This window comes from Globicephala melas, chromosome 6 (genome assembly GCF_963455315.2).
Source record: "Globicephala melas chromosome 6, mGloMel1.2, whole genome shotgun sequence".
In the NCBI taxonomy this organism is placed as follows: domain Eukaryota; kingdom Metazoa; phylum Chordata; class Mammalia; order Artiodactyla; family Delphinidae; genus Globicephala; species Globicephala melas.
This window is the reverse complement of record NC_083319.1, coordinates 89,574,744-89,599,118: the sequence shown is the minus strand read 5'-3', so window position 1 is coordinate 89,599,118 and position 24,375 is coordinate 89,574,744. Positions and strand designations below refer to the sequence as shown.

Sequence of the window (24,375 nt, the reverse complement as noted above, 5' to 3'; positions counted from 1 at the left end):
AAAGTCGATGGGCAAGGACTGGCCACAAAGTCCTGAAAAGGCTGGATGGCAGCCGTTGCGGGCTGAGAGGCAGCTCACTGTGGGGTGTGGGTAAGTTGGCCTCGTTCACCTCTGGGCCCACTGCCTGCGGTCGACTAACTCAGGCAAGTCTCTTTGCCTCTTTGCTGCTTCCCATCTGATAACAGGGCCCTCTAGGACAGTGTGGGGCAAGACAAGAGAATTCCTGCAAAGACTTAGCTCAGCACTGGGGATCATCATCATTATTATTATTTCAGCAGCATGACTTACTTGAGGCCCCACCACCCGCTGGGCTCAGTGTCCCACCCCCATTTTGGATGGCTATCAGTTACTCAAGATCCCTAGGTCAGATTCCTGGGGCTTTAGGAGAGATGAAAACATGGAAAATGACCTGTGTTTTCTTCTGCCTGTCTCCATATTTCGTGATCCATGCAGGTCTCTAAGGCCACTTGGCCCTTCTCTTTGCAGATCAGCTTCAATCCTGCTCTGAGACACTAAAAGAGGGCTCACTCAGTGGGTCTCAGGTGGTGGACACTGACATCACTTCTTGTGAGCAACCAGAGGAAGTCACACCCCGTCTACTTCTACCGAGTGCTGAAGAGGCTGAGAATGAAGGGCAGGCTGTGACCAAGGATGACAGTCAGGGCGAACGCAGTGCTCCAGCTCCCGAATTTACCGCAACTCCTGCAGAGGTCGAAGGCTGGTCTGAAGGTGTGCAGGTGCCCTCTGTGCCCACCTAGCAGTTCCGCACTGAGACTGATCTGCACCCCCATGGCTCAGGCCACTGAATGGGTAGGAATGACCACTGAGTGGTCTTAGTTGTTCTTCTTCAGACTTTTAACCAGAAAAGTTGTTTCTAAAAGTTGTGTCCATTAAAACAAAATTCCTGGGGCCCAGGAACTGAGTGGTGCAGTTTGGGAGTGGTTCCTGAGGGGAGCCTGAGTGTTGATAGCATCCCCCACACCTGGCAGCAGGCTCACTTCAGCAGGGTGATGGGTAGAGGATTTCAAACACCCGCACATTCCAGGACATCTGAGGGCTAAAGCCGCATTCTCTGGACTGAACCAGCTAGGAGATGAACCTAGCATCTGGTGCGAGCCTACCTGTGTAAAATTAAATGGTAACTTGCTGCATAGGAAAGAAAAGGTTTGAATCATTATTTGGTTATTATTATTTTTTAAAATAAATTTATTTATTTAATTAATTTATTTTTTGGCTGCGTTGTGTCTTCGTTGCTGCGCACAGGCTTTCTCTAGTTGTGGCGAGTGGGGGCTACTCTTCATTGCGGTGTGCGGGCTTCTCATTGCAGTGGCTTCTCTTGTTGCAGAGCATGGGCTCTAGGCATGTGGGCTTCAGTAGTTGTGTCACATCGGCTCCGTAGTCGTGTCTCACGGGCTCTAGAGCTCAGCCTCAGTAGTTGTGGCACACGGGCTTAGTTACTCCGCGGCATGTGGGATCTTCCTGGACCAGGGCTTGAAACCGTGTCCCTTGCCTTGGCAGGAGGATTCTTAACCACTGCACCACCAGGGAAGTCCCCATTATTTGGTTATTTGATGCAAGCCTTCTGAGTGTCTCCTGAGTGGACAGCTGCACATGGAAAGACATGTGCCTGCCACAGGAGGTGCCATGGGATCACACTTGGGTAACAACTTAAAAAGTTTTTATTTCTACTTTTTCTATCTTAACTTTCTTTAATGAGTACTTGCTCTTAAAAAATCAATATGGCCACAAAAAGAAGTGAAGTACTGATATATGCTATAATGTGGACTAAGTGAAACATTATGCTGAATGAAAGAAGCCAGTCACAAAGGACTGTTGTATGATTCCACTTATATGTGATGCTAGGAATAAGCACATCTATAGAGTCGGAAAGTAGATTACTGCTAGCCTGGGGCTGAGAGAGGGGTAATGTGGAGTGACTGCTAATGGGCATGGGTTTCTTTTGAGGGCGATAAAAAATGTTCTGGAATTAGACAGTGGTGATGGTCACACAACTCTATGAATATACTAAAAACCACTGAATTGTACACAGGGTGAATTTTATGGTATCTAAATTATATCCCAATGAAGCTGTTATTTAAAAAATCAACACGTTTTCAAATTTTTACAGAGAACAGAGTAAAAGAAATGTTATATCATCTTATTATAAGAGAGGAAAAAAACTGTGTTATAGAACTTCTCGGCCCCCACTGGATGGGGAGACTTCCTCAAGTGGCCAGAGTCCCAGGGGCCCCATTATTTGCCCACCCAGTTGCAGGAGGTTCCAGGGCCTAAGAGCCCAAGCTTGCGAGGTCCATATACCCGCACTCCATCTGTCTGCCCCAGTACCCTTCCTTCAGTTCCCTGAGAAGCCCACCCTGCCCCCATCACCCCAGGACACCCCTGCTGCCCCCATCACCCCCAGATACCCCTGTTGCCTCCAACTCTGCTCTCCTGGCACAGTCCCCCCATTTGCCCCTGTCCCCTTATGGGACCTGGGTTCTCCACTGTTTCACCTGCCCTGGGGTGGGCCCCACATAGTCAAGTGAGGAGCCACCTCCCCATGTAGTAGCCTGTGGGGGGCACTCAGGGAGGTGGCCCGGCTGTACTGGGTCTGACCACTAGACTGACCCCTGAGCCCACTGAAAGGCACACGCATCCTCAAAAGTACCTCTTGACTGGGGCTCCCTGGGGGCAAGGCCAGACCCTGACCTTCCTACCAGTGGGCTTTGCTGGGGACTGACTGGAGCAGAGGCAGAGGGTAGGCCCTGTCTCCTTTCCTCCCTGCCTCTGTAAGCATTTGTCGAACACCAGCTGTGCACTGACCATTATGTCCATCTCATGGATGAGCAAACTGTGACCTAACTGCTTAGCTGTGTTCTCATGGGTCATGGGCCGGCAGAGAGAGTGAGCTCCCTGTCATGAGAGGTATGCAAACAGGGCTGCCCAAAACTACCTCTGTGGGCTCAGAGAGCACATAGCGCTGAGTCAAGGACAGGTCCTCTGTAGTCCCCCAGCACCTAGATTGCCGCTGCAATGTGTGGGGATACTGCTGCCGTATTATGTACATGTGCCAGCTGTCGGTGGGCAGCAGTCTGCCGGTGATGACGTGAATTGCCAGTCATCTCCTCCATTACCAGGCAGGCATGATGCCCACTTGCCACGAGTATGTCCCAGGGAGAACGGTGGAAGCCAGACTGGCTTGCATGCGTCTGTCTGGAACATGCTTAGCTCCATCCCTTCTCAGTTTTCCCTTTGATAGGCCTAGGCACGTCATCATGGACAGGCTTGAAACGGATAGGCTTGCAACTCAGGGTGTCTTCCTGGACTGACCGAGTCTTGGAACTGGCAGCCTTTCCAGGTGGACAAACTAGGATGGCCAAGCCAGGTTTGCAGGGGGGGATAACAGACCATTCGCGGCCAGCAGCCGCATGGGGCATTCCAAAGATCCTCAGGGGCCAGCAGTACCCGCCGGAGGGGGAACATGAGGGCCGTAGTGGGCCTGCGCGGCCCCGGGGGCTGGCCCGCAGGTGGCCGCGCGCGCCGGAGGACAGGTGGGCGTGCCAGGCCCCGCCCCGCCGCTCCGGCCGGGGGCGGGCAGCCGAATGCCCCGCCCTCCTCGCGCGCAGGGTCTGAGCCGGTGCGGGAGCGCAGCCGCGCGGAGCAGAGGCAGCACCCGGGAGCGCGGCCCCGCAGCGGGCTGGCTGGAGGAAGTAGCGCGGCGATACGGCACCGAGCGTGACCCGGGTCTGGAGCGCAGACCCCGGCCCTGAGAGCGACCCCGGACCGAGCGCAGACCCCAGCCCCGAGCGCGGATCCTGGCCCTGAGCGCGGCCTCGCCCGCCGGGGCCGCCGAGCCGCGGGCATGGACGGCGCCCGTTCGCCCTGTGAGTGCCGAGCCCCCCGCCCGCCGCCTTTGTGTGCGCGCCGCGCCGCCGCATCCCCCTCCCCGCGCGCCCCTCCTGCGCCCCGGGCAGCGTCCTTTGTGGAGCCGCCGCCTGGCCACTATCTCCTTCTTCCCCAACCTCCTTCACCCCTCCGCGGCCCAGGGCACTCCCCCAGCCCGGGCCTCCCGGCCCCGTGTTAACCACCCCCACCTCCCAGGGACATCCCAGTAGGCCCCCTTCCCCGGGGCTGGGCAGGGCGCAGGTGCCCCTCTCCCCGGCCTTCCGGCCCCTTCTGCAGCCTCCCTCGTGTCCCCCGGGACAGCCCAGCAGGGCTCTTCTCCGGCCCAGGCCTGAGCAGGGCACGGCTCCCTCCCATCCAGCCCGGCCTCCTGGTCCGGTCTGCAGCCCCCCTTCCCCCGCCCGCCCCAGGGACAGCCCAGCAGGCTCCTTCGCGGCCGGGGCGGGCAGGCCGTGGGCCCTGGGGCGGCGCTGTCTCATCCCACGTCCCGGGCAGGTGCGGCGAGGCCCGCGCTCACACGGGCCTGTGTGTCCTTGCTCGCAGAGATGGACTACGATGGCGGCCGCCGAGACGCCCCCGGCGCACTGATGGAGGCGGGGCGCGGTGCGGGGCCCGCGGGCATGGCGGAGCCGGCGGCGGTGCCGCGGGCGCGGGCGGCGCGGCCCGGGCCCCAGCGCTTCCTGCGACGCAGCGTGGTGGATTCTGATCAGGAGGAGCCGCTGGGCCTGGAGGGGGCCGAGTCGCCGGGCGCGCAGCCCCCGCAGCCGCTGCAGCGAAGGGTGCTGCTATTCTGCAAGACGCGCCGCCTCATCGCCGAGCGCGCCCGCGGTCGCCCGGCAGTCCCCACTCCTGACGCGCCTGCCGCGCCGCTGGGCGACCTTGCCGACCCCGGCCCTGAGCCCGCGGGCACGCAGGAGCCTGGCCCGGACCCCGCGCCCTCGCCCGCGCCTGCCCCCGTGGGCGGTCCCCGAGAGGAGGAGGCGGCGGCGGCCGCGAGGAAGGAGGACGTGGGGGCTCTCGAGGCGAGGCCAGAGCTCGGGCGCGCACGCCGGGAGGAGCCCGAGGAGGAGGAGGACGACGAGGACGACCTCAAGGCTGTGGCCACCTCCCTGGACGGCCGCTTCCTCAAGTTCGACATTGAGCTTGGGCGCGGCTCCTTCAAGACGGTCTACAAGGGGCTGGACACGGAGACCTGGGTGGAGGTAGCCTGGTGCGAGTTGCAGGTGAGGGGCGAGATGGACGCAGGTGGTGGTGGGCGAGTGCGTTCTGGCATCGGGCCATGCCTGGCCTTAGCCACCCTTGGCAGCGGCCCTCTGTGTGTCACCCTCTGGGTGGGTGGTTGGTTGCGCTGGTGGTCTGTGTGGTGATGGCTGGGTGACGGAGGTCGGATCTCCCAGTGTGTGGTGTCTAAGTGTGGCACGATGTGGGCCCATGATGGAGACTGGGCACTTGGAGGGCGTGTCTTTCAGTGCCGTTCAGTGCCGATCAGTGCCGATCAGTGCCGCTCCTTCTTCTGGGCTGTACTGACCCAGGCTGTCTGGATCGTCTGTGTCTGTGCAGAAGCAGTGTGTGGGCTGCAGGGCCCTGAGTCCAAGTGGTCACAGGGTGGTTTGGGGGACTCTCAGCTGCTCTTAAATGAGCACCTTACTGCGTCTTGCAGAGTGTGGATGCCCCAGTTGGGGATGTCTGAGGGGCTTTTCACCTGGGGTCTGTTTATGGTGAGGGATGGTGGGCCCTGGCGCCTCTGGGGCAAAGCGTGGAAGTGTTGTTACTATGTCCCGTTAGTTCACAAAATGGATATGTGAGAAGTCTTAAAACCCAGTCATGTAAAATGCAGGTGGGGTTTGGTTTTGTTTAGGTTTGGTTTTTGTGGATGCAAAGGCTCTGGACTTGCATTTTTCATAACCTTGCCCTCATGTTGGCTATGTCAGCCCCAGCCCTGGAAGATTATATAAACGGTAACTCAGGCTGTCCTGGGCCGGCCGTGGAAGCTGGGGCAGCACCTGTCACAGTGGGTGTTTATTGGTCCTCCCTTGTTTGGGGGAACAGCTGTCAGGCATGGGGCTGGACTCTGCGAGAGCTGGCCATGCGGATGTAAGCCTACCCCAGCGCCCTGGAAAGTTAGCTGGGCCTGCCAGTCCTGATGCAGGCCGCCTGCCACACTGCAGGCAGCCTGCCTTTTTGGCTCAGAAGTGGGATTTGGTTGCTTTGTCCTCTGGGCCCCTGCAGGGTGGCCTGTGTGTGTGTGTATATGTGAGCTGGCTAATTTGTCCAGTGTCCACCTGTCCTCAGCCTTTCTCCTGAGACAAAGAGCTTCGGAGACCACCCCTCCTCACAGCTCCTTGGTTCTGTTGTGGAAATAGGGACTTTTCATGGTGGAGCCGGGGTGGCCTATCGAGTCCCTCACTGAGAGGGACTGAGAACTCCCCTCCCTCGCGGTTGCAGGTTCGGGGACCTGCTGAGGGGTGGCCTCAGTGGTTTGTGGTCTGGGGCCCTGGGGATGGTGTGCTGGGATGGCATAGGAGTGAGCTGGGCATCACTGCTGTGTGTGAACGCACAGGGGAGAGAGGACCCGGAAAGGGAAGACCGGAGAGGGAAAAGAGGATTCCTGATTCCAGAGTGTGGCTGTGTGCCTTCCCTCCTCGCCTTCTCGCTCTTGCAAGTGACCTGGTGTGGCACTCCAAGCACCCACTGGTGCTCTGCTGCGGAATGCCTCTGCGGGTGGAGGACAGGAGTGGGGGTGCTGCAGCAGGCGGGAGCTGAGTTAGACCTCAGCAGCAGAGCCCAGCTGATCTGGTTGAGGCATTGCAGGCGCATGTGACCCTTGGAGGAGGTTGTTAATTCCCATTCCCTTTAAGGCAAGGCAAGCTGTTCTGCCTCTGGGTCCCTAAGCAGAGCGGCACCGGAGTGGAGCCTGGCTGCTGTCCAGGGGGCTTTTACTCCTGTACTCTGGGTGGGAGTAGGAAAGTGGGAGATGGCTTCTAATCTGTCTGGTTTTGCTTCTTATACAGTAGTTACTGGGGGCCCCATGCCAGCCGGGAAGCTGTTCCTGTATCTCCCCCAGCAAGAGGGCTGATATGCAGCAGTTAGGGTCAGCTGCCTTCTGATGGGTAGGTCTGAGAGGGTTTTACACCAGAGGGGGCTGGGAACCAGCCTAGAGCCTGCTGTGTGTGCACTCTCCTTTTCACCAAACAGGAGGCTGTTGTTTCCCCCATTTTATTGTTGAGAGCCCACCAAGGTCACCTGTGAGGATACAGATGGTAGAGGGGGATTGCAGCATCATGGGAAGAGGCCACCTAGCATGGCCGTCCTTAGGAGAGGAGATAAGGGTGGAGGGCAGGGCGCCAGGTTAGTCCTCTCGGACCACCAAGCACCAGGGAGGGCGACAGGTGGCGTGCTGGCTTTGCGCCTGGGGAGGGGGTTTCCTAGTGCACAGGGTGGAGATGTTCATCCTCCACCCAGCCCCCAGAATTCCCAAGCATCAGGGCTCCCACTGGAGGGTGGGTTGCCAGGAGCATTGCCCTTCAGTACGGGGAGCTTTGCAGTATTCCTACTGCCCTCCAACCCTCCCTTCCCCAAGCCCCATAAGCTCCTCAGCTGGCATCTTTGGAATGCCCTGGAAATCGACCCTCAAAAGTCTGTTTCCTCCTCTCAACCTTGGGACCATGGGGGATGTTGGCACCTGCCTGCCTCCCCCAGAACTGAGACAGTGTCACCCGCTTGCTTTTTCCAGGGTTCCCTGCCAAGGGGAGGAAAGGCCGCATTTTTGGACCTAATAAGTCTGGCTTGGAGGATGTAAGATCCCCACGACTTCAAGTTTCCTTCTATAATTTAGTGTCGAAAGAGCTTTGCAGAAAGGGCAATATGTGTTCATATCACAGTGAAGGGCAGCGAGGTGTTTTCATCTCCTGAATTCTCCAGACGTTTGAAGCTGACATTGATTTTTGGGGGGAAGCCATTTAAAAATATTACCTCCCCTTCTGTTTTCTTTTGAATGAATGTTCATTTCTGGCACCAGGACACATAACAGCAACAGGGAAAGTACAAATGCACCCAGAGCACTGCCTTTACTCTGGCTCACATTTCCCACGTCCCTGTGGCCAGCTCTGGCCCCTCACAGACCCCATCCTGTCAGACAGTGCACGGGATAGCTGGAGGCTTCTGGTTGACTCTGGGTTGCCTGGGGTGGGGGTAGGTGTAGACCACTGACATGGTCTCAGGTGACTCAGGCACCCTCTCTCACCTGCTGATGCCTCTGAGCCAGGGGTGGGGCCTCCGAGCAGAGAAAATGCAGCCAACCCAGATCCCAGCCAGTGTCCAGAAGCCTCATTGGAGGCGGCCTGTTGGCCTTTCCTGGACCACCTGCTTAAGTGTCTTCCTCGAGAACTTGGAGAGAGCCTTGGTTTTCAGCCCCCTTGGTCAGTGCTGCCCCCTCCCATCAGCAGGCCCCTGTCTCCAAGGGTCCTCTGTGCTGCCTCCTGCTCACAGAAGGCTGCTTTGAGCTGCAGTTACAGGGTTGGGCACGGCCTCTTGGGGGACTCTACCCGCAACTCATGTTTCCCTCGCTTGTGTCCTGGCCTGTGCCCAGTGTGGGAGTCATTTAGCCTCATGGAGGTGTCAGTCATTGACCCTCTGCCTGGAGTACTTGCAGGGACTTTGAGGGCCATGAGAGTCCTGAAGAGGTACCCTGGGGCCTGAGCCCCCATCAGCCAGGGACAGGTGTCTGGACCCCTCAGAAGTCATCATGAAGCTGTCCTGTTGCTGCTCTGCACTGCCCAGAGGTCCCTGGGCTCCCGTGGGGTGGTGATGGCCTGGACTCCAGGCCAGGGAGAGGCTGTGGATGTGGGGACCACAGGATCTGCTGATGTCTCCTTCGTGTGGCCACGGAGGACTCGTTTTTTCCCAACTCACCCACCACAGCCAGACCTCTGTGTCACCTTCCTGCACCCTGGCAGTGGATAATGCCTGTAGGCGCCTGTCGTGTGCAGCCGTGCTGAGCATGCCGGGTCCCCTTGCTGTCCTCAGAGGGTGGCCAGGTCTGCCTGCTATTGGTGTGGTCTGGCACCTCTCCCCTGGCTGTGGGTGCCCCACCTGTACTGGGTGCTGAGCTCACACACCTGACCACATAGGTGCATCATCGCCTTTCATAGACCAGGCATGTGCCCTGTGGTGCTGGGCAGCCGCGGGCCCAGGGTTGAGAGGTCTCCCCTGTGGCCTCATGTGGGAGGGTCAGGTGTTGCTTTCAGAGGAGCCACAAGCAGCCCGATCTGGCTGACATGGGGAGATGAGGGGGTGTGCAGAGGAGATGGTGCTCACTTGCTGGAGCAAGATGCTCAATTTGGCTGGCAGTCACCCTGCTTTTATATTTTTATTTTTAAAAAATCTTCTAAGGGCACAATTTTGTTGGAAGAGGTGTAATTTGAAAGCAGTTGGGTGTCAACACTGAGCTTGCTTTCCCAAATGATGTTTCATGGGTCATCTTTTTTTTTTTTTGGCGGTATGCGGGCCTCTCACCGTCGTGGCCTCTCCCGTTGCGGAGCACAGGCTCCAGACGCGCAGGCTCGGCGGCCATGGCTCATGGGCCCAGCCGTTCCGCAGCATGTGGGATCTTCCCGGACCGGGGCACGAACCCGTGTCCCCTGCATCGGCAGGCGGACTCTCAACCACTGCGCCACCAGGGAAGCCTTTCATGTGTCATCTTGACCACAGTTCTAGTTTGGTTGGTGAGAAAGGCTGGTGCCAACTTCCTGAGAGGCCTGTGAAATGCACTGGGGAGGGGCCCATCAGTGCAGAAGTGTGGGCATCCAGAACCCAGAGGCCCCTCCCCTATCCCCACGCTTTGTTGGGGAGGGGAGTGTGGTCAGCAATGATGAACAAGCAGCCCGAGCTGTGGGTCACCACTGTGGGCACATTGGGCATTGCAGCTTATTCCCTGTTGGAAGCAGGTGCTCCTGTGGCCGAGTGTGTGCCTCTCAAGGTATCCTCAGGGCCCTGGCGTGTGAGGGTACCAGGCTGAGCGTTTCAGGCCTGAATTGCCCAGTGACTTGGACCCCAGAGGGGGGGATCCCCAGACTGTCTAACTTGGGTGGAGGGCTGGTGAGCATCTCCCCACCTCTTGTGCCATTTCCAGGTGGTGACTGGGTAACTCTGAGGTGGGTGAAGCTTTGCTGGTGGACTGTTAGCTGGAACATTATGGTGGCAAGGGAAAGAATTGATAAGAGGAGCGTAGAGACTGGACGTTCCCTAGGGTTCCCAATGCTGGGTCTTGTGCCCAGGCTCAGCAGCGCAGGCTGGTGTGGTTTATTGGCTCAGCAGGCATTTTTTTTTTTTTGCGGTACGCGGGCCTCTCACTGTTGTGGCCTCTCCCGTTGCGGAGCACAGGCCCCGGACGTGCAGGCTCAGCAGCCATGGCTACGGGCCTAGCCGCTCCGCGGCATGTGGGATCTTCCCGGACCGGGGCACGAACCCGTGTCCCCTGCATCGGCAGGCAGACTCTCAACCACTGCGCCACCAAGGAAGCCCTCAGCAGGCATTTTTTGAGCATGTGTCCTGGTTCCAGCCCTGGTGTACCACAGTCAGCAGGAGAGTCATGGTGGGAGAGCCAGGTTCTCACAGAGGAGGGGTGTTTGCGAGAAGCCTGCAGGAAGCAAGGGAGTCAGTCTGTGGAGAGACTGTCCTGCGGTCCTGGGCTGGCTGGACTTGTTGGGTGTCTGCCACTCACCTTCCAGAATGGCTGACCCTAGCAGCCCTCTGCCTGGCTGTAGGCATCTCTTGGGGCCAGTAGCTTGGGCTGGCTTCAGGCTGGAGCTGGATGATGCCGAAGGTGAGAACACGGAGCCGTAGGTCACCACTTAGATGGGGAAGAGCTTGACTCCGTCCTGCAGGGGTTCAGGCCACAGGCTCGGGTCTCCTTTGTGGTCTGCCGTGGCTGAACGGTGCCAGCCTCTGCCTGAGGTGGTGGGAAGGGGCGCTTAGGAGCCTCGCAGCCAGGCAGGGCACACCGTGCAGTGCATACAAACACTGTGGGAGCGCGTCCTGCTGCATTTGGACCCCAGCCCCACAGCTTCCCAGTGGGGAGGCCATAGAGAGGGCACCCGCCTTTCTGAACGCCGGTTTACCTGTTTGTGCAATGGGGACTGTGGAGAGGTACATTCAGCACCGAGTGTGCAGCACTGCTGAGAGTGGGCACTCAGAGTTAAGCCTCTTCTCACCCTGCAGATGAACAGTTTAAGAAGCTGAGATTGAAGTGGAGAGCAAGCTGAACCTGGAGGAGCAGGGAGGCCTGCCTGAGGCTGGAGGTGGGCCCCTGGGGTGGCCCAGGGGCCTCCAGGTGCAGGCAGACTGAGGGCCTGTGCCCCTGCAGCTCTACCTGAGCACCTGGCTGGTGAGCTGCAGATAAGGAAGGGGTGTGAGTGAAGCAGGTGGAATCTCTAAGAAGCATATTAGGATCTGCTTCTGGCCACAGACAATCCAGGAGCTGTGTTTTGGGTGGAGAGGCCCCCTGGTGAGGATGCAGAAGCCCAGCCTATCTGAGGTTGGCAACCTGAGTCAGCTGTAGGTTTTCCCGCTTCAAGTATTTTTCATATCCAGTTCTGTTCCTGAGAGACTTGAATTCTAAGATTTCCTGGAATACTTGATCATTACCTCCAATTTATGTCAGAAGTTTTGGAAAAGAATAAAAGAAAAATGATCAAGGCAGTGTGGTATAGAGAAATAGATCAATGAAACAGAATAGAGAGCCCGGAAACAGAGACACATAAATATATGACCTGACCTTTGACAGAGGGGCAAAGGCAACACAATGGAGAAAGATGGTCATTTCAACAGATGGTACTGGAACAACTGTACATCCACATGCAAAAAAATGAATATGGACACAGACCTTATGCCTTTCACAAAAGTTAACTCAAAATGGATCATAGACCTAAATGTAAAATGCAAAACTGTAAATTTCCTGGAAGATAACATAGGAGAAAAGGTAGGTGACCTTGGGTTTGACAGTTACTTTTTAGACACAACACCACAGATATGATCGATGAAAGAAAAACTTTCTAAGTTCAGCTTCATTAAAATGAAAAACTTCTGTTCTGCAAAGGTCTATAAGCAAATGAGAAGACAAGATGCAGACTGGGAGGAAATCTTTGTCAAACACCTATCTGATAAAGGGCTGTTACCCAGAATATACCAAGAACTCTTAAAACTTAACAATAAGAAACCAGACAACCAGATTAAAAAATAGGGGCTTCCCTATTTTTGGCGCAGTGGTTGAGAGTCTGCCTGCTAGTGCAGGGGACACGGGTTCGAGCCCTGGTCTGGGAGGATCCCACATGCCGCGGAGCAACTAGGCCCGTGAGCCACAACTACTGAGCCTGCGCTCTGGAGCCTGTGCTCCACAACAAGAGAGGCCGCGATAGTGAGAGGCCCGCGCACCGCGATGAAGAGTGGCCCCCGCTTGCCACAACTAGAGAAAGCCCTCGCACAGAAACGAAGACCCAACACAGCAAAAATAAAATAAATCAATAAAGTTCAGAGAAAAAATTCGTCATTATAAAAAAAAAAATAGGCCAAGACCTTTTTTGTGGGTCACGGAAGGGGAACACAGAACCATGGTCCCCTCCTTGCCTCTGACCTTGGCTTCTTGAACAGAGGAAAGCTCGGGGGTGGGGGTGGGGGGAAGTGGGCTAAAGACCTTAACAAACATCTCATCAAAGAAGATACACAGATGGCAAGTAAGCATATGAACAGACACTCCACATCATGTTTCATTGGGGAAATGCAAATTGAAACAATGAGATATCTCTTCACACCTATTAGAATGGCCAAAATTCAGAGTACTGGCATCACCAAATGCTGACAAGTGTGTGGAGCAACAGGAGCTCTCATTCATCGCTTGTGGGAATGCAAAATGGTACAGCCGCTTTGGAAGACAGTATGACGACATCTTACAAAACTTCACACTCTCACCATATCATTCAGCAATCGTGCTCCTTGGTATTTACCCAAATAAGTTGAAAATTTATGTCCGCACAAAAACCCGCACACAGATGTTTATAGCAGCTTTATTCATAATTGCCAAAACTTGGAAGTAACCAAGATATCCTTCAGTAGTTGAACAGATAAACTGTAGTACATCCAGGCAGTGGAATATTATTCAGCGCTAAAAAGAAATGAACTTTCAAACAATGTGAAGATACGGAAGAACCTTAAGTGCACATTAGTAAGTGAAAGACGCCAATCTGAAAAGACTGCATACTGTATGATTCCAACTATATGACATTCTGGAAAAGGCAAAACTGTGGAGACAGTTAAAAGATCAGTAGTTGCCAGGGGTTAGTGGGGAGGGACTGATGAATAGGTAGAGCACAGAGGATTTTTAGGGCAGTGAAACTATTCTGTGTGATACTATAATGATGGATACATGTCATTATAAATTTGTCCAAACCCATAGAATGTGCAACACCAAGAGAGAACCATAATATAAACAATGACTTTAGTTAATAATAATATCAATATTGGCATGCCAGTTATAACAAAGTACCACACCAATGCAAGATATTAATAATAGGGAAAACTGTGTGCAGGTGTGAGGGAGTACAAGGGAACTCTGTACTTTCTGCTCAATCTTTCTGTAAGCCGAGAACTTCTTTTAAAAAAGTAGTTCATTAATTAAAAAGCAAAACAAAGCAGCATAACAGCTACATTAAAGAAGTATGCAGAAATGAAAAAACTACTCATAATTCAAGTGAATATAACTACTTACTATTTTTGCACATTACCTTCAAGTTCTTGTTTCCCCATGTATTTTATAAATACAGCTATAGTTACTAAGTGTCACAGCTTTTATTTTTATTTAGTTATATATTTTAAATATAAAGTTATTTACGTATGTATGTATGTTTGGCTGTGTTGGGTCTTCCTTGCTGCGTGCAGGCTTTCTCTAGTTGCGGTGAGCAGGGGCTACTCTTTGTTGCGGTGCGTGGGCTTCTCATTGCGGTGGCTTCTCTTGTTGCAGAGCACGGGCTCTAGGCACGTGGGCTTCAGTAGTTGTGTCACATGGGCTCAGTAGTTGTGGCTCATGGGCTCTAGAGAGCAGGCTCAGTAGTTGTGGCGCACGGGCTTAGTTGCTCTGCGGCACGTGGGATCTTCCCGGACCAGGGATCGAACCCGTGTCCCCTGCACTGGCAGGTAGATTGTTAACCACTGCGTCACCAGGGAAGTCCCATCACTGCTTTTAAAATTTATCTTTTTATTTGTTTCTAGAGTGTCTCTTAATGCAATTTATTGGTTTGCAAGGAGAGGATCTGGTTTGGGGTCCATTCCTGTCTTTGTGCTTTGTGTTCCGGTCCTCTTGGAGGGGTTTTCCAGAAAGCCCTGCCCAGCCGTGCTCTGGGGGGAGGCTGCAGTCTGGGCAGAGCATCCTTGGCCATAGAGAGGTGGCCCTGGATTGTGGGCTCCCTGAGCATCTGCTTCCAGGGGCTTCTGTGCCAAGCGGTCTTCATGGCACAAGTCAGGAGGACTGGACAGTGGTCCCCCTCATGCGCCACCTCCCTGAGGACCCAGGCTGGTCAGCCCTTGAGCTGGGCGTATTTCTCAGGTGTTCAGGAGTGGGGTCTCTCTATGGTGGCTCCAGAAATTAAAGATGGCATGGCATGAGCCCTGCCCAGGCACATGGGCAGAGGAGCCAGTGGAGTAGAGAGCGGTGCTGGGCGAGGCTTGGTGCCCCCAAGTCCTGGTGGTTTGCACAGGGCTGTCCTGGCTTGGCTTCGGGGGCCTCCCTGGCAGGAGGCTGTCAGCTGGCCATGGGCAGGAGGGCAGGAAAGAAGCTGTGGTATGGTGAGGGCTTTCTTGGATGTCTGGACCCTTGTGTGAGTTTATCAGGTCCTCAGAACCACTTAGAGAAGTTTTGGGACTCTGTTTTCATAGATGAGAAGGAGACTCAGGGAAGGTGGCTCACATCCAAGCTCACACAGAGAGACAGCAGCTGGTGGCACGCTTCCTGCTTCTCCCCTGCATTGTCATTTTGCATGTGTGTTCAGAGGGTTGCTTTGGAAAGGGGTGTTACTAAATAGGCTTGAAGAGTGCTGGGTCAAGCATGAATTGCTGTTGTGGGACTTCTCAGAGCCTTTAAAATACTCGCTGTGTTGTGAAGCTCTTGACAGGGTGTGGGAGGCCTTGCACCCCTTCCCCCTTTTCTTTAGTTTTGCGAAGATCTCATGGGACCAGGATGGGCTCCGAGGAGTGTTGGCTGACTGTTGGTAGAGTTCCAACAGTTCCAACATTGGAACATAGAGTTCCAATGTTCCCATGGCATGTCTTGGCTGCGTTGCAGACATTGCAGACATGGGGGTTCCCATCTCACTTATTGGTGGTGCTGTTGTCAGCACTTGGATCTAGACATGGAAAGCTGGCCTTGCCCTTGAGAAGACTCCCTACCTGTCTCAGGCCAGAAGCTGCCTGGAAGGACCTGTCCTCCTGACGTCCACTTTTTCCCCCAGGCCTCCTGCTTTCCTGGCTGTCTGTGTGCTTTCTCAGGAGTGGATAAGCTGGGAAAATTCTTAGCTGCAAACCAAGTGTGGCTAAGCAGTGCAGACTTTTGATCATCCCCAGAATCTGAAATCTGGGGATGCCTGTCCAGGGCCCTAGTGACTCAGCAATGTTGGCAGGGAGAAAGGTGCTGTCCCTCTTTCTCTTCTGCTTTCCTCAGCCTTGTTGGATTTGTCCCCAGTCTTGTCGCCTCATGGTGGCAGAAAGGCTGCCATAGTTCCAGGCATCACAACCATATTTGAAGTCAGGAAGCAAGCAGGTGGTTAGGTGGAGGTTAGGTAAGGTGTCCATATTTTAATCCATAAAGGAAAACGTTTACCAGTAAGCCTCTTTAGTTTTTCTGGTTGCAATGAGATTGTATGGTCTCCCTTAGCTGCAAGGGCATCTGGGAAAGGCTTGATGGCATAGATGGGTTATGATCTATTCCCTGGGGCTGGGCACAGTGGGTTTTGTTGGTAGACAGGGGTGGCAGGCAGTGGGCGAGTGTGAGGGGTGCCTGCCCGTGTCTGTCTTGGTTACTTTATCCCCCCAAGGTCTTACTGGTGCTCATTACCTCATCCCTCCAAGATCTGATTGGTGCCCATGTTTGATGAGGCCCTCTTCCACCTGGGCCTGTCTTCCGAACAGAACAACCCACATACCCTACTGCTTCTAGGTGCCTCCAGGGGCTGCCATGCCCTGCTCCTTCCACCTCTCACCTCCAGGAGTCTGTGGCTGGGACCCTGTGACATGGCCTCCTAGCTGTCTACCCACTGGCCCTACCCTTTCCTCTTTCCTCTTTCTCTGAGCTTTCTCCTCTCTGCCAGCAATCCAGTTTACACTTCTCCACAAACTTTTTATTTTGAAAAACATGGATGGGAAAGTTAGAGTTACCAGCTGTAAACATTTTGCCGCATTTGCTTTATCTCTGTACCTCTGCATATGTTTTATTCTGGCCCATTTCCACCTTGCCCTGAAAACTTCAGCACACATCTCATATAGGAGTGAGGACGTTTTCCTACAAAACCATAGCTCAGTGTCACACTCAAATCTAACTTGGGTGCTGTCAGCCACACGTCTGACGTGGACTGCGCCTTCCTGATGGTTTTCCTGTTTGGATCCAGGATCCAGTCAAGAGTCATGCATTGCATTTGGTTGTCGTGTCAGTTTTAATCTAGAACAATCCCTCCCCCCAACGTGCTAGCCCTGGACCCCCTCCAATGAGTGGGGGTTGTGAGGATGGAGGGGGTGGCGGACGATGGATGGGGAGGCCACTGTGGGGTTTTGGGGGAGACGTTTCAAGCTACCTAAGTTACGGTTAGGGTGACGGACATGACAGATGCTGAAACCTGAAAAAAAAAACTGTCCCAAATCTCTTTCCTCTGACGTAGCTGTTTTCACTTTGGTACATGCCCTTCTTGTCTCTTTTTTATGTTCTGGGTATTTTGCAAAGTCATAATTGTAGCATTTGTGCTAACGTGTGCAGTGATGGTGAATCACCACGTGGCCTGCAGCTCCCACCTCCCTGAGCTGTGGTGAGAGCCCACCACTGGGATGAGTGGATCCACGAGCCTCCCCTTTCCCCTGGGGGTGAGTTCAGGGTGGGCTCACACCCAGCCCTGCCCACAGCTGGGCCCAGGTTTTTGCATGTTCCTGTCATCTCCAGACTGGGGCCAGACACGTCAGGGTGCTTCCCCCTGCACCCTGTGGGATGCAGCTTCTCAGCCTGGGTGCTGCTGTGGTCCTCCAGAAGGAGCTGGCTGTTGGGCTGTGTCTTCAAGCCAGGAAGTCCTTTTGCTGCATTGGCCAGCAGCAATCCACTGACACCTACCTTGACAGGTTCTGTGGCATTTCTTCTCTCTAATTAAGAGTTTCAAGCAGGAGAGTAAATTTGGCTTTTTTGGAAGAACATTGAAAGCTTGAAGGGTGGAGGAGACTGGATGGGGAGCAGGGCAGGGGTGCAGTCACCAGGTGCCTTCCTGGGTGTGGTGGGGGCCCACGTGTGCTTGGATTTTGGAAATACTCCATCCTCAAGTGTTTTTGTGCAATAGAAGTAGTTGACTTAAGGGGACTGCAGGGTCATTGGTTATCAGCATTGCGAGGGTCCCCTGCCACTGTTGAAAGACCCCCTGCATCCTCTTAGGTCTTTGGGGCCATCCTGTGTTCCCGGTTGGAAGCATGTTCCCAAAGGTCTGGGTCTGGATGGCCACAGCCACAGGCAGAGTGGGCTGGTTCTAGGGGACCCTATGGAACAGTCTCGATGTCTGCACATTCTCGGGCCCTGGGGACCCAAGCAGCACCCCCACCTCTCCTGGGCTATGCACTAGACCTGTGACACATGCGAATGATCTGCTCTAGCTTTTGCTTGGGATGGTTGCCCCCACCCTGCACGATGTAGGTCTTGGCCTGGTCACCTGGACTGTTGGGCTCCTAGGGGGACAAAAGCTGCCCTCAGTGGTGGCTGTCTGTGCTTTGACAAGCTTCCAGACATTTCCCTAGGGACATTTGATTGGGGTGGTTCTGCCCCATGATAGCGGCCTCTGAGCGTTCTGGGTGAGGACTCTGGGTTGAGGGCCTGGGGCCTGGGCTGTGGGCCTTGTGTGTGTGCGGAGTGGTCCTGAACTTGGAGCCACCACGTGGGGAGAAGGTTATCAGTTGGGGAGGAGCCATTTCGTGGAGACGGGTAGGGGCTGTGTTGTGTGGGGAGGGTGGCTGGCTCTTGGTGTCTTGGGTGGCCAGGCTGGGCAGCTGGGGGTTCTCGTTTTACCAGGGGGTGATGGAGAACACTGAGGCTTCTGTGTTAGCACAGGTGTGGTGCTGTGAGTGATTTGGAGTCACACGGGGGGGCTGGTTCCTGGGGGTGGTAGAGGCAAGGGTGTTCCCAGGCATTGGTGGCCCTGACTGCGAGTGGGATTCTTGGCCTTTAGATGCCAGCGGATCCACCTTCCCCACCTATACTGTCTCCTGGGGTTTGGGGCCCAGCTCAGAAGGGCTTGCCTGCCCCCTCCCATCTTGCTTAGCTGCTTTTGCAAGTTGGAGGTTAACATCCCCTGGATAGCACCCCTGGTGTGGGTTTTGGGGCCCTCAGGTGGTCTGCCCGTGCTGGGGTCTGGTTGCTGTGGCCGCAGACCCGGCTCAGCCTGAGAGGAGGTACGCACAGAGGACTGCGTTTGCTGTTTGTGAAAAGAAGGTTAAAGAGGACACTGGAAGTGAATAAACTCAGCTAGGCATACTTCAGAGGAAGAGGACAGGATGAGTTTAGGGACAATGGCAAAACACATTAAAAGCTATCAGTTAGAAATAAAATGAAGCAAAAGCAGATGAAAATAAACAGTGAAAGGGTTTTTAAGAAGAGAGGGATAGATGGTATTCTTTGAAAGTAAAGGAAAATAAAATGCTAAACAGTAGAGGGGCGTTGCTTTATTATCGTGGCGGTCAAACTGCTGGAGCCTACAGAGCAGGTCAGTGCGTCGTGAGCCCTAGCTGGCAGAGGCAGACATTCCCTGTAACTCCGGCCCCGGGTCCTGTTGCCCGCCTACCGTCCTGTAGATCGCCTGCCTGCCCTAGAATTGCCTGCACGGAGATCACACAGTGTGTGTTCAGCCTTCTGTGTCTGCTGCCCACACATGTCAGTATGCCCTTTGGGACTCAGCCCTGGCTGCACCGATCGGCAGTCGGTCCCTTTTCTACCGTGTAGGTGTTCACGGTCTGCCTGTCGATCCATGGACAGACTTGGGTAGTTTCCAGTCTGGACTGTAACGGATTGGAGGGAGGAGGCTAAGGTGGGCGTGGGGGTCCGGGGCTGCTCTCTGCCTGTCCTTGGCAGCTCTAGGCCCCTGCTTGCCTGGGCTGGAATGGGTGCCCGCTCACTACCTTGCTCTTGAGTCCTGAGTGTGGAGAGCCCTTCAGCCTGTTCCTGTGTACTTCTTGCAGTGGGGACAGCATAGAGGCAGCCTGCTCTGGGTTCTGTGTCCAGACAACAAGGACCCAGACCCAGGGTGGGCATGTTTGCTCCAGTCGGAGAGAGCAGTGGCTGCCCTGCAGGAAACCTCACCCCTCTGGCTGCCCTGCCTACTCGCCTGCACCTCCGCCTGTCCTGGGAAGTGTGGTGTTTGGCTCACGGCTGCCCTGCCTGAGATGTCTGTCAGCCTCTGTAAATATTTGATGACGGTGATAATAAAAGACAAAGCCCTGCTCTGTTCCTGGAGGGGAGCAAGAACGTTCTGGCCCTGCTGGCTGCTTCCTGGAGAGCTTTATAGATGCATTTTTGAGGCAGGCCCTTTGTGTCCTTGATCTGGCAAGACAGAGCGGAGGCAGCGTAACCAGCTTCCCACCTGGAGCCAGGCTGGGCCTCTGTGAGTGGGGCTGGCCAGGCCAGAGGTCACAGTGGGATCTTGCCCTTCAGATGTGACTTGGGACAAACCCCTGGCCACAGGTCCTGGGGAGGAGCGCAGAAGAGCCGGGGGACCAGGGTTTGGCACAGGTGCCAGACTTATAGCAGAGGGGTCTGTGGCTGGCCAGTACTGTCAGGCCCTGGTGGGCTTAGCTGGGCTGTCATGGCTGTCATTGCATGCCTGCCCCCGTGGCCCTGCCCCCATGACCCTGCTCCTGTGGTCCTGCCCCCATGACCCTGCCCCTGTGGCCCTGCTTCCATAGTCCTTCCCTTGTGGCCTGCATGTGGCAGCAGTGGCACCTGACTCTGGCTTCCCCACCACTGGCTGTGGCTTATGCAGGTTGCGTGTGCGGTGAAGAAGCCCCATCAGGCCTTGCTGGCCTTGGTGTGCATTTGTGTCTGTCATCTTGGGTTTGTGTGCCAGAGAAGAGGCCTGCCTGCCCCGTGGGCGCCTCTGTGGGAAAGACAGGCCCTTTGAGGCAGCCTTGCCGAAGGGGAGCAGGCCTCCAGGGCTCTGGAGTCAGGGCCACCGCCCTACCAGGCGGTGAAGGCTTTCTCCTTGGACGGGGCAGGAACTGTCAGTGGGCCTCTGTGCTCCTGGGGAGGGGGTGGGTGTTCCAGGCAGGTGTTCCATGGCTGATGGCCTTTCAACAAAGGGTTTCTGCTGGGTTTTCTCTTTGGAGGAAGGAAACTACTGTGGGCAGAGAGAAGGGTAGGTGTGGTTTGGTGGAGGTTGAATTATGAAGGTTTCAAAGGGCCTTGCCTCTGAGTATAATTATTAACGGTCGTGGTAACAGCTACAGCAATTTCCTGAAAGCTCACTGAGGCCCTGTGCTAACGTGTGTGCTTACGTTTCTCATTGAGTCCTGGGTTGCTGCCCCAGGAGGCTGGCTCTTCTCTGAGGCCCATGAAGGCTGTGCTTGCTGGAGATGTCCTCCACTGCCCTGGGCTGCCTTTGCTTGGGATCCCTGTCGGCCACTCAGAGTACCCACAGTCTTGCTGGGGCGGGGCAAGCCTGGAGGCCCCGCTGCCGGACCTGGAAGGGCCTTTCCTGGGCGTTGTGGGAAGGGGGCCAGCCAGTCTGACTCAGGTCGGGGGCACTTTCGGGGGCCTTGAGCACACGTTGCTGAACCTGGCTTGTGACATGAAGCTGGAGTGAGGGCACTGGGCCTGGTGGGTGGGATGTGGCCCAGAGGAAGGTGGGTGGCCAGGAGGGGACACAGGCATGGCAACGTGGACAGATGGTGCCTGTGTGGGCAGTGATAGTCGGGATGTAGATGAAAGAGGGCCCACGTGGGGCTTCCTTCTTCATTTTGAGAGGGGAAAGATGAATTAAAAAAGATGGCATTGCTGCCACAACATCAGGTGTGAAGCTGGGTGACAGCCGGCCCCAGAGGAGGTTGGAAGGCAGCCTGAAGTAGGCGGCTGCTGGGTCCAGGCCCAGGGTCAGGTGGGCCAGGAAGGGGTGTGGGAAGCTAGATGATGGAGGCGTCCACGGCCTTATACCCTAACCTCTGAATATGCCACCTATGTGGTTAGAGGGACTTTGCAGATGCAGTTGGATTGAGGACCCTGAGGTGGGAGATGATCCTGGATTATCCAGGTGGACCCAGGGTCATCACTTGGGTCCTTTATAAGAGGGGGCAGGAGGGTCCTACGGAGACATGACTACAGAAGATGGAGGATGGAGCCATGAGGTGAGGAACATGGTGACCTCTACTGGCTGGACAAGGGGATGGATTCTCCATGGAACCCCAGAAGGAAGCAGGGAGATGTGTGACACCTTGACTCTGCCCATGAGTCTGCCTTCTCGCTTCTGGCCCCCCAGAACTTTGGGAGAATGTGTGCTGTTTGGGCTGTAGTGGTGGCAGCTTGTACAGCAGTGACAGGAAGGTAGCCAGCCTGCCTCCTGGTGGACAGAGCACAGCTCGGGGCTGGACACCCAGCAGGCCAGGAGAGGCTGCCTGTGGGAGGAGTGTCAGGGGGTTTATGGGCTGTGGGTGGAGCCACTGGTGGTGCCTCTGGACCGTGCTCCCCCAGTTGGGTGTAGGGGGACAGCTGGCTTGGGGAGAGATGTGTCTGGCCTGAGTGCTGGAGCTGCCGGCCGTGTCATAACCTGGTCAATGGGTATGAGGGGCTGTTGCAGGCTCTTGGGGGCTGATGTGAAAACAGGGTTCAGGGACACGGGCCTGACAGCTGCATGTGAGGTGGTGGGAGCAGTAGAGACAGAGAGTGGCCGTGGCCCCTTCCTGGGGACCTGTCCGTGCAGGCAGCCTCCTGGCTCACATCACTGCTGGGGGAGGCGAAAGTAGTGAAGCCTCCAACTGTGACATGTGATGAACAGCCTGTGGCCCCACGGAGGGGTAGGGAGGCCTCTGGGGAGAGTTGTGAACGGAAGCCTGTGCACAGTGGGGAACCTCTGGGCCCTTAGGGTTCTATTCTAAAAGCTCCTGCCCAGGACCTGGCTCTGGGGCTGGTGGCACATGTGCCCCCATCTGCCCGTCACAGAGCTGAGGGGAACTTACCTGCCAGGTGGGATCTCCCAGGGCTGGGGTCTCCATGGCAGGGAGAGAGGGAGTGCAGGAGAGGCCACGGCCAGCTGTCCTATGGCCATTCCCTCGGGCTCCCTCCTGGAGGGCCGTCCTGCTGCTCACTACAGGCCGAGAGTAAACTCAGCCCATAGGAGGTAACAGTTTTAGGTGAGACAAGTCAGTGAATAGTAGGAATCAAGGCTCTCTGGGGGAATATGTTGGACTTGTTGCGCTCAAATTAGAAAAGCGTTCACATTTGTGGGAGATCCTGTTTTCCTCCTTCCGTTCTGGTACAAGTATTACTGTTTAGCGACCTCCCTCCCCAAAGTCTGTATTTGCACATCAGCTTTACCAGTGATGGGGGGCATGAGGGCCAGGGTTGGCCAGGTCCCTCCCTCCAGCTGACCAGCCTGTCTCTCCTGCCCCCTGCTGGTACCTCTCTGTTCTTCCACCCCATCTCCGTCCCCCCATATCCCATTGCTGTATTCCCTTCCCCCACTAGTCCCCCTGCCCCATCTCTGTCCCCACCGCTTTCTGGCAGGAGCCCTGTATCCATAGCAACAGTTGCTGCTGTGGAAACCGGTGCCTGCCTCCTCATCCCATGGGGAGGTATTTTTGGCACTGCAGAGAGATTTTTATTTTATCTTTGGTTTTGACTTTTACTCTCTGAGTGAGCACTACACAGACAGAGCTGGGGGCAGCATTCAAGGAGGCCTTTGCACTGGGGGGCACTGGGCCTGAGAGCCACCCTGTGGTTGTGTAGATGCAGGCCCTTCCCCGTGGGATCCTGTAGACTCACTCAGAGATGCTGGCTCCTTTGAGCAGCCTCTGGGGCCGTAGATCATGGGGTCCACAGATTGTACTGGGGGCTTTAGGCAGTGACTCTGGACAACAGGAGAAACCCAGGGGTGAGCCTGGACGTGTGAAGTGGTTTGACTGAAGCCCCTCAGCCTTGGGCCTGAGCCAGTGGTCATGATAATAGCTCACTGGGAGTACCCGTGGCATTTGCTTTTGGGGCACCAACCCAGCCCTGGCCCTGTGTGGAGCCTAATGCAGCAAGTTCCTGTGATGCTGCCCAGGGCCCATTTTACGGATGAGGATACTGATCCCACCAGGGTGGTTTTGGGCATTTCTGCTAGACATCTCCTTCTGAGACGTCTTCCTGTCCCCCCAAGGCCCATGGATGGCATGATATCTGGGGTCAGCTTCTTCCATCGTTTCTTTGGGGGCTTGGACTGTACCCCTCCGTTACCCTGGTCTTGACAGCTGCGATTATAGGTGACCCCAATGTGTGGCACCTGCCCTGACACAAATTCACCCCTTGCCGGGGTTGCTACTGGGATGCCCAGGAGACCCCAGGGGCATGGGATCTGCCCTGTCTGGCCCTGGCACACCCTGGCATTGTGGCTGGGGGCTGTGGGTTCCCAGGTGTCCTTGATTGGGATGCCAGGGAGGCTGGTGGCCACATGGCTGATGGGGTGGACAGGTCTTCCCGTGAGCCAGTGCTGGGGTTGACGTGTGCCGGGCCTGCCCTTGACGAACAGTCACTGAGGATGGTCCACAGTGCATCTGCTGCCATTGGTGGGGAGCTGTGGCCCCTCGGGGAGGGAGTCCAGCCCCCTCTCCTGGTTTCCTTGTTGGGGAGGTGGCTTGGGTGTGCTGCACCCCAGGGTGACTAAGAGCTGCTCGCTGACCCATCATCTCTTCATCTTCCAAGTGGGGGTGATGACAGCTTGCAGGGGGCCATGGCGTTGCCCATGATGCCCATGCCTGCCCAGGTCTCCCTGGAAAGGTCATGCCCTGGGCGTCCAAATCAGAGGCAAGGCCACTGGTACTGACTGAGGGCCAGAACATCCCAATTGTTATTGCTGACTTATCATCATGGAAATTACAAATAGGACAGAAAAGTAGACTAACAAATGTCATCCCACCCTGAATTATTATCAGGAGTCTGCTGTACTTTATCTTCTCAAATAAACTCCCAAGTGCAGACCTGCCCAAGGTCAGACCTGCCCAGATCTCTGG

General features: G+C 55.6%; 1 protein-coding gene across 8 annotated transcripts in view; it reads left to right on the top strand.

The window, feature by feature from the left end:
• The first annotated feature begins 3,621 nt into the window (after positions 1-3,621).
• Positions 3,622-24,375, top strand: part of WNK2 (WNK lysine deficient protein kinase 2) — a 155,764-nt gene continuing 135,010 nt past the window's right edge. For all 8 annotated transcript variants that reach the window (XM_030847255.2, XM_030847252.2, XM_060301163.1 and 5 more), the window contains exons 1-2: positions 3,622-3,884; positions 4,447-5,126. In XM_030847255.2, coding sequence (XP_030703115.1) covers positions 4,449-5,126 — 678 coding nt within the window. In that variant the 5' untranslated portion in view covers positions 3,622-3,884; positions 4,447-4,448. The remainder of the gene's footprint in view (positions 3,885-4,446; positions 5,127-24,375) is intronic.